This window comes from Eptatretus burgeri, chromosome 3 (genome assembly GCF_056783735.1).
Source record: "Eptatretus burgeri isolate ZD-2024b chromosome 3, Ebu_testis_v1, whole genome shotgun sequence".
Lineage (NCBI taxonomy): Eukaryota > Metazoa > Chordata > Myxini > Myxiniformes > Myxinidae > Eptatretus > Eptatretus burgeri.
This window is the reverse complement of record NC_140963.1, coordinates 105275563-105285473: the sequence shown is the minus strand read 5'-3', so window position 1 is coordinate 105285473 and position 9911 is coordinate 105275563. Positions and strand designations below refer to the sequence as shown.

Below are 9911 nucleotides of genomic sequence, written 5' to 3'. Positions count from 1 at the left end.
AGTGAGGTAAAACATCCAAAACATTCTATTTTTGATGGTTTGGTACAGAATCATCGTAGAAACTTCTGGTTTGCGTCACTACCTTCTCTCGGGACAGCTTTTATTAGACAAGGTCAGAGGTCAAGTTGACGATTTCTTAAGTACCAGTCTATGACTGCTTGTTTGTTTGTTAACAGTATTATGGAAAAACTCCGACGGATTTTGATGAAACTTGGTGTGGGGGATTAGGTATGGTCCAAGGATCATGCCATTAGATTTTGGACTTAGTCCAAAATCCAATATGGCCGCTATGGCGGCCATTTTGAAAAAATATTTGAATTTTTTTTTTTGCATTTCTACATGTTTTAAGTGATTTCCAACCCCCCCCCCAAAAAAAAAATTGTTAGAGAAAAAAAAAATTTTGCAACTTTTTTTTTTCAACAAAATTTCGATTTTTTTTTTTTTTGCATTTCTTCATGTTATAAGTGATTTGCAACAAAAAAAACATGCCAAAATTATAATTGCGGCTGATTTTGGAACTGGAGGTGGATATACCCACGTAAAATCAATTCCTGTCTTAAGGAATCCAGTTATGACGAATGAATTGAGTATGTAAAAGTGAAAAGTAAAAAGGAAAGTTGCAAACTATAACTCTGTGAGCACTGTTGACATCAAATTGAATGAATAGGATATCAGGTTCACTTGAGTGACCTAGCAGTATTGGCGGCAGAGGTTTTGCACTCTACCGAGTGCTCCCCCCTCTAGTTATTTCTGTTTTCATTATATAAACTATGGCAAAATCACTATTGATTTTAGCCTGATTAAATTCTTTCATCTGTTGTTTGATAATAGTGCTTCCACAAATCTCATCATCAGCACCAAGTGGATAATATTCTTCCTTACAAGACTGATTTAATTCTTTCAGCTCTTCTCGGTTTATTTTAAACGACCAATTATACCTTAAATCATTCATATCATATCAGGTCAGGCCAGATATGGGAGCATGCCCCAGAGCAGCGCGTCGCTGCGTCCACTTTCTGCTGGGACTCCAGGGGCCTCCGTCTGGCCATTCCGCAGGCAGATGCTTGGCCCATCCCCATCTCCTTAAGATTCTGATCAACATGCTGCAACCACGAGGCACGTGGTTGGCCCCCTGGCCTCCTCCAATCACGAGACTCCCTCGCTGAGAGAATATGGTGAGCAGGATCAGCATCAGGAAAACGAGCCACATGTCCATACAGCCGCAGCTGATGCTCACGGACTATGCAGGTAACAAATCTCATTTGAGTCTCTCTCAGTAACCGATCGTTGGACACAAAGTCTGACCAGCGATAGCCAAGGACTCTCCGAAGAGACCTGGTACTAAAGGAATCAAGTCTCTGTCTCAGATCCTTCGTCAGAGTCCAAGTCTCACATCCATAGAGCAAGACTGGAAGCACCAAGGACCTGAAGACTCGGACTTTCGTCCTCCCGCACAGGTATTGGCAGTGCCAAACCCCATGATCCAGTCAATCCATGACTCCCCAGGCCTGACCCAGACGTCTGTTGACCTCTGGCTCACAGCCAGCAGAGACATGAATATCACTGCTTAGGTAAGTGAATCTCTCCATGACCTCAACATCCTCACCACAAACAGGCACAGACACGACAGCAGCATCCAATATGTCATTGAAAGCCTGGATCTTAGTTTTGACCCAGGGAACCCATAATCCCAGCGGCTCAGACCCCTCATTCAGCACCTTGAGGGGCCCCAAAAAGGATATCTAGCCTCCCAAAAGATGACTGCATCATCTGTGAAATCAAGGTCAGTGATCTTGACATTCACAAACGATGCACCACAACTTGATGTCTCTGACATCCTCCCCAGAATCCAGTCTGTACAAGAGCTGAAAAGTGTGGGGGCCAGTCCACACCCCTGGCGAACTCCATTATCAAGTGGAAATAAGTCAGAGATGGTATCACCACTTCTCATAGCACTCTCAGTTCCAGAGTAGAGTTCAAACATCAGATCGATTAGTTTTCGTGGCACCCCACGAAGACCACGAATCCTCCAGAGAGCATCCCGATTCACTGAATCAAACGCTTTACAGAGATCAACATAGGCTGCAAGCAGCCCCTGCCGAAACTCTCGTCTGAGTTTGGTGAGGACCCGGGGAGCAAGGATACTGTCAATCGTTGACCTCTTTGGTGTAAAGCCTGACTGCTCTGGACACTGGTCCTCAAGCAGATGGTGGCGAACCCTATCAAGAATTATCGGAGCAAAGACCTTGCCTGGCACTGAGAGCAGTGTCACCCGGTACTGAGAGCAGAGCAAAGACCTCGGTAGTTGTTGCAGTCTTGGCGATCATACTTCCCTTTCCAGAGAGCGACAACAAGGGCCCTCTTCCAGTCAGTTTGGATGATGCCTGTGTTCCAGGCAGAGCAGAGAACTGCATGCAATGACACGAGTGCAGCATTTACACCAGCCTTGATGCCACAGATCCCTGGAGCTTTACCCCATTTCAACCGGTTCACCGCAGCCTGTGCTTCCACAAACGAAGGTGGACCACAGTTGATTGGAGGGTCAGCAACAGGATTGCAACAGCCCTGACATCCAACTCGACAGCTGGTGGATCAGCCTGGTGATCAGCCTGGTGGATCAGCTCAAAGTAACCTGCCCAGCAGGCCTTCATTTCGGACTCCTCTGTTAAGAGCCCAACACCCTCTGCTCTGACTGCAGTACACCGAGGGACGAGCTTGGACGAACGCATGCGCGAATTCCCCTGTAAGCAGGACAAGAATCACTTGATATCCCACAGGTTCTTGATATCCCACGAGAATATCATATCCCCAAGGTTCTATTCTGATAAAAAAATATACGACCTTCTTTGTAAAATTTAATTTCAATTGGAACTGTGAATTCTGGATGACCTGGGGACTGTGGAAGAAAAACTAATTATATTCAGCTATCCTCAATTATATTCACTTGTTGCTTTTAATTGAACACAGTATAAAATAAGGTTTTACTTTTGTACTGGAGTTAAATTGACTGTCAGTAAAATTTCCCTTTTTCCAAAAGTCTTTTGACCTCCATAGAAATATGGATGAATATTCAAATAAAATAGAATTGTATCTTACCAACTCTTATGTGCTTTCATCTCACTGAAATACATATAACCAAAACTAGTATTTCCAATGTTTAAATGAAACTGCCCAGCTGCTGAAGAGAGGGACGCCTTGCTGCTGGCGACTGAGAAGAGGTGCCTCATTTTCTAGCAGAAAGTAAATAATTTCGGAATGCCACTGCAACAGATGCGTTGTTGTCCAAGGAAAATGAAATAATCATTGGCTTTTGGTATACAAGGTGTAAACTAGCTTCATTGAGCTATGATTTAATGCATTCCCTGCAAGACCTCGTGCCGTCCCCGAGGGGGACTGCAAATCCATCGCGTCTGCCAGATCTGTGTCTATATTTTCGGAAGTTTCACGAGGTACTCCACAGGGAGTCAAAGCAAATCTGGTGAAAAACTAACGTTTTCAAAACAAAAGTTGGAACGTATGCGTGGACCCCGAACCAATGTACCCCATGACGCATGCACAGACGAGCAGGCAAGATGGCAGATTTTATCTGCAATGACTATTTCATGGGCGATTGAACTTTGCGATGTCTCCAGGGTTGTTCTGCATTAAGCTGCAACTCTTGTGGATGAAGTCATGATTTGAACCAATTCATTTTATTTCATCAACTGCTGCGTGTGCGGTGAAGACCGGCTTTAAAGTTAAAGGGATCCAATATGATGTGCAGCAGACAGCTTGGCCAACCATTTCTTTGGAACCATTTAATTGCAGTGCTGGCATGAGTGGTTAAGCCACTTGCCGACCACCTTGCAGTTGATAGCGGAACCACGGTACGTCCTGAGCAAATTGTTCACTCACTGCGGAAATTTTTGCCCGCCACGTCATTCACAGCGGGTGGTTCGTGCTCCGTCATTCAGAGCGGGTGGTTCGTGCTCCGTCATTCAGAGTGGGTGGTCCGTGCTCCGTCATTCAGAGCGGGTGGTCCGTGCTCGGTCATTCAGAGCGGGTGGTCCGTGCTCGGTCATTCAGAGCGGGTGGTCCGTGCTCCGTCATTGAGAGCGGGTGGCCCGTGCTCCGTCATTGAGAGCGGGTGGTCTGTGCTCCGTCATTGAGAGCGGGCGGTCCGTGCTCCGTCATTGAGAGCGGGTGGTCTGTGCTCAGTCATTGAGAGCGGGTGGTCCGTGCTCAGTCATTGAGAGCGGGTGGTCCGTGCTCAGTCATTGAGAGTGGGTGGTCCGTGCTCCGTCATTGAGAGTGGGTGGTCCGTGCTCCGTCATTGAGAGCGGGTGGTCTGTGCTCAGTCATTGAGAGCGGGTGGTCCGTGCTCCGTCATTGAGAGCGGGTGGTCCGTGCTCCGTCATTGAGAGTGGGTGGTCCATGCTCAGCCATTCAGAGCGGGTGGTCCGTGCTCCGTCATTCAGAGCGGGTGGCTCGTGCTCCGTCATTCAGAGCGGGTGGTTCGTGCTCCGTCACCCTCAGTGGGTGGTCCGTGCTCAGTCACCCTCAGCGGGTGGTCAGTGCTCAGTCATCCTCAGCGGGTGGTCAGTACTCCGTCACCCTCAGCGGGTGGTCAGTGCTCAGTCACCCTCAGCGGGTGGTCAGTGCTCAGTCACCCTCAGCGGGTGGTCCGTGCTCAGTCACCCTCAGCGGGTGGTCCGTGCTCAGTCACCCTCAGCGGGTGGTCCGTGCTCAATCACCCTCAGCGGGTGGTCCGTGCTCCGTCACCCTCAGCGGGTGGTCCGTGCTCCGTCACCCTCAGCGGGTGGTCCGTCACCCTCAGCGGGTGGTCCCTGCTCCGTCACCCTCAGCGGGTGGTCCGTGCTCCGTCACCCTCAGCGGGTGGTCCGTGCTCCGTCACCCTCAGCGGGTGGTCCGTGCTCAGTCACCCTGAGCGGGTGGCCCGAGCTCCGTCACCCTCAGCGGGTGGTCCGTGCTCCGTCACCCTCAGCGGGTGGTCCGTGCTCCGTCATCCTCAGTGGGTGGTCCTTCCTCAGTCACCCTCAGCGGGTGGTCCGTCACCCTCAGCGGGTGGTCCGTGCTCAGTCACCCTCAGCGGGTGGCCCGTGCTCAGTCACCCTCAGCGGGTGGCCCGTGCTCCGTCACCCTCAGCGGGTGGCCAGTGCTCCGTCACCCTCAGTGGGTGGCTCGTGCTCCGTCACCCTGAGCGGGTGGTCCGAGCTCCGTCACCCTCAGCGGGTAGTTCGTGCTCCGTCACCCTGAGCGGGTGGCTCGTGCTCCGTCACCCTGAGCGGGTGGCTCGTGCTCCGTCACCCTGACCGGGTGGCTCGTATTCTCTGGCTCTCCATGAGCAATATCTGGCTCTCCCTCATTAACAAGCAGACACCTACAATCATAGGTATCAAAACACCAAGGACAATGGACCATGATGAACAAAACCACACTGGCCAATCAACAACAAACAATGGACAGCCAATCAGCACTCAATCACCAGCCAATGGGGGGAATGGAGTTTCTCTTAACTCTGCATTCCATTTTTTGCCAGTTACTTCCACCTGTCGATGGGCGGAGCATGCTGCCCGAAACTTTGGGCCTATTTTTCTTTTGCTTTAAGAGTTATTTTTGAAGTATAAAGAACATAAATAGCTCTTTTAAGAGCCAACATGGTGTAAACAGCAAACCTTTCACTTTATCATGCTATACTGTTTTAAAGGTACCACTCACTGCCTCCTCATTGCACATTTTACAAGACAACTTACTTTGGCAATTCCCCTCATACAAGAAGGGATCTAACCTACGATGTCACACAGTCCATGCGATTCACACCACAATCTAGCTATGGATCCCCCATCCCCTTCCACATAACAGTAGACAATGGACAAACATATATGTGATTTGAGCCAGCATTACCCACAACATGATTAAAGAGTTCAGATGGGAATGGTCGAGGCGAGATTATCAAATTAAAAAATTTCAGGTGATTTTAAGTACCTGCAGTTACTTGCTACAACATTGGTAGCATCCTGACCATGGTGTATGTAGTTTTCACAAACAGAAAATGCTGATCAACTAAGGCAGATGAAATTACTAAGGCAGAAATTACTTCCATTGACTTTGTGCTTTTTCTTTATTATTATGATTGTTTTTGTGCTTCAGATGTGCAATAATATCTAAAGATTCCAAAACAGTTTCAACAAGAAAGTGTTTTTTCTTGTAAAACTTAAAGGTACTTTCATGTAGTGCAATAAAACAAAAATATATGACTCGTAGCTCACCAGGTTTTCCAATAATTCCACATTACTCTGTCTTCTAATCGGGTCCATGTGGTCACGCTGGGAAGAATGAGAAATAATGAAGTAAGCGCATTCAAATTTAATGACATTCATTGAACAAAAGGAGGACAGTAAACTGTTCCATATATTCAGTGGTGTCTGCAATGCAACATTAATGTAAAATTATGTCCACTCTGAAAATGGAAGGATTGCAAAAAATTAAAAAACAAGAAAAAGAACAATCGGAGATTTCAGACTCTCGCCTGGAATCGTTTTGTGTGGTGTATTTTGTGTGACATTTGTTTACTGGTGTGTTATGTAATTAATGAGACATCATGAGAACTGCCACTTTATAACTGATGGTAGTGATGACCAGGTACCAAGATGTCCAGCTTTGATTGGACACCTGACCCTGCCCCATGACAGTTATTATTATTCAATTAAATTTAGAATGGGATTTAAAAAATTCAATTCAAATGGTAGACCAAATAGGTACAATCCTGCATTGGAGTAATCAGAAAGAACCCAAGCAAGCAAAAAGCAAAGACGAAGTCATCAGGATCAACCTGGACAGGATTTGGGTTTCAGATGCTCCTCCTTTACCCTCAAACCCATCCAGGCACAGCCAAGTGAGCCTTATTAAAAAACCCCAAAAAACAAAACAAAAAGAACGCAGATCAAAAAAATATAAATAATTCTGGCTGTCAGGCCATGCATCAGATCAGGTTGAAATTTAAAACATGCATTCCCCATTACTACTATATCATCATTGTGAAGTTTCATGTCAATTGATTAAGTGGTTCAAGAGAAAGAATTTTTTAAAGATTTTCGCTCAATCCAATATGGCTGCCAGACCATGTGACATCAATTACTCTGCATACTCTGGTATCCCCAAGGCTTGGGGAACATTTGTGTGAAGTATCCCAATGATCTATCTGTCCAGCCGTTGTGGAGAAGAAGATTTTTTTATGGGTTTTAGGGTAAATCCAATATGGCTGCCAAACCCTGTGACCGATGAGGTCAGAGGTGTGAATTTTTTGTTCCGCATGGTGAGGCATCATATATGTAAAGTTTCACCTCAATTTGTTCAGCCACTTCAGAGAAGAATATGTGTGAAGGTTAAAAAAACACCAAAAAACAATATGGCTGCCAAATCACGTGACCGATGATGTCATCAATTTTTTTCTGTGAACCATTTTATCCCGAGATGACACTCAAATTTTCATACTGATCAGATGTCGCGTTCTACATAGGCAATTATGATGTCATAACAAAGGTACTTATGACATCATTTTAAAAAAAAATCACATTTCCCACGAGGAGTACTGGTCATGTGCCAAGTTTCAATTTTTTTCCTTGGTGCAGTTTCAGAGATACAGAGGTCCAAAGTTTTTCCAACATGGGTGCCACACCACGTTATCTATGATGTCATAATTATATTATCAATCAAACATTCCACATGAGTAGTCGCTCTTATGGTGAAAATTTCCTCTCAATCTGACAGGCGGAAGCAGAGAAAAACATTAAAGTTCTGTGCGGACAAGCAAAGGGACAGATAGACGAACAGACCAAAAAAAAAAACAACAAAAAAAAACCATATATATATATATATATATATATATATATATATATATATATATATATATATATATATATACACACATACAGTAGACGAGGCACAAGTCGTCACCATCGGGACCGAGAAAAAAGTGACGACTTAGACATGTGACGACTTACGTATATGCGAACATTCATGATGACTGTGGGGTGAAGGATGAAGTTGCGCATGACCTGGACACGTACGTGTGAGAGGGCGCAACAATCTCTAAGCCGGCTATTGTACCAAAAGGGAAACACAATCCTCGGGGCATAGGTGGGGGTTCATTGGTTAGTTGGAAAGTGATCAAGCAAAGATGTTATTCATGAATCACTTTATCAAAAGCAAAGATAATGAACAACTGTAAGACAACTCGTATACCATCGGTGATGGTATATGACCATCGACAAATGTGGAATGAATGGCTGTTAGAATTCATGAATTGGAATGAATGTAGAATGAGTTTTCATATGCCATCGACAAATTACATGACACACAGTCATCGTGATGACTACCACTCAATACCAATGTGAAAGTGAGTGTGGTGATGTACAAAACAAGCCAATATAAAACCATGATCGGACGTCAACACTAAGCTCGATCGATCCTTTACTCCTTCGCCAGAGACTGCATTGCGCAGCCTGTCTACGTCTTCAGATGCATGTGGGACGGCACGCTGACTGAGCTGAACACAGCGCAGTTATAAATAGTCCGCGCATCACAATTCCATGAAATCGGGCTTCTTACGTGGCAGCAGTTCCGTGTGACGAGTTAGGCGTGGTAATTTACGCGAGTTTGCATTACGCGGGAACGGACAACATCTGACTACTTAGACGAAGTGACGACTTAGAGATGACGACTTACAGACTTTATTCAGTCTGTAAGTCGATTTAACATTAGATAAATTCGGGACTTTTTGACGCTGCCGACTGAGGCGAAGTGACGAGTTACACGCTGCCGACTGACGCCAAGTCTCCTGTATATACATACATATATATATATATATATATATATATATATATATATATATATGTATATACACAGATATATAGATACATACATATACATATATATATATATACATATACATACATATATATATACATACATATACATACATATACATACATATATATATATATATATATATATATATATATATATATATATATATATATATATATATATATATATACATACATATACATATATATATATATATATATATATATACATACATATACATACATATATGTATATGTGGAGAAAAAGGTGTGGCCAGCAAATCAGAACAAATATGCACAGTAAGGGTAGGGGGGGTGATGAGGGTAATGGGGGTGTGGTTGGAGCAGGTGTGGAAAAGTGCAAAACAATCCTGGGGGAGTGGACATTTCAAGCAAAGTGTGAGTGAGCCTCATGGGTAAAAGGGTGCATCTGGTATGTGGAAGCAAACGCATAGTGGTGGGTGGGGGTGGGGGTAAGGGGTTTGAAGAGGGAGGGTTTATAATGCAAAACCACTCTGGTGGAGTGAACAGTCTTCATGGCAGGTTTGAGCCCCGTGGGTCAAAAGGTGTGGCCGGCAAATAAGAACACACACACACACACACACACACACACACACACACACACACACACACACACACACACACACACACACACACACACACACACACACACACACACACACACACACACACACACACACACACACACCTCAAATATGTATATGGACAATGCCTGTCAACCAATGATGCAATTTGTAACAAGTAAAAGCTGACACACAAGTGCTGCCAATATATAGAGGAGTGACACGAAAATATTTCCGACATTTTAAGCTTCACAGGTTTCGGCAAACATAACATTATTTCATATTGTTGTGCTGCATAATGCTGTTTTTGCAATAGTAATGAATTGTAAAAATTATGAAAGTAACAAATATTAGCATCAAATTACAGCTGTGTTTATTGGAAGCTCAATACAATGAAAAAACAGGTTGATGACTGCACGCTTCACATTCAAGCTGCCCTTTTCCAATATGCCAATAATAT

General features: G+C 44.7%; 1 protein-coding gene across 9 annotated transcripts in view; it reads right to left on the bottom strand.

The window, feature by feature from the left end:
• LOC147030581 (uncharacterized) overlaps nt 1-9911 on the bottom strand; it is a 163944-nt gene that overhangs the window by 34393 nt on the left and 119640 nt on the right. For all 9 annotated transcript variants that reach the window (XM_085874795.1, XM_085874798.1, XM_085874797.1 and 6 more), the window contains one exon: nt 6270-6326. In XM_085874795.1, the coding sequence (XP_085730921.1) occupies nt 6270-6326 (57 nt within the window). The remainder of the gene's footprint in view (nt 1-6269; nt 6327-9911) is intronic.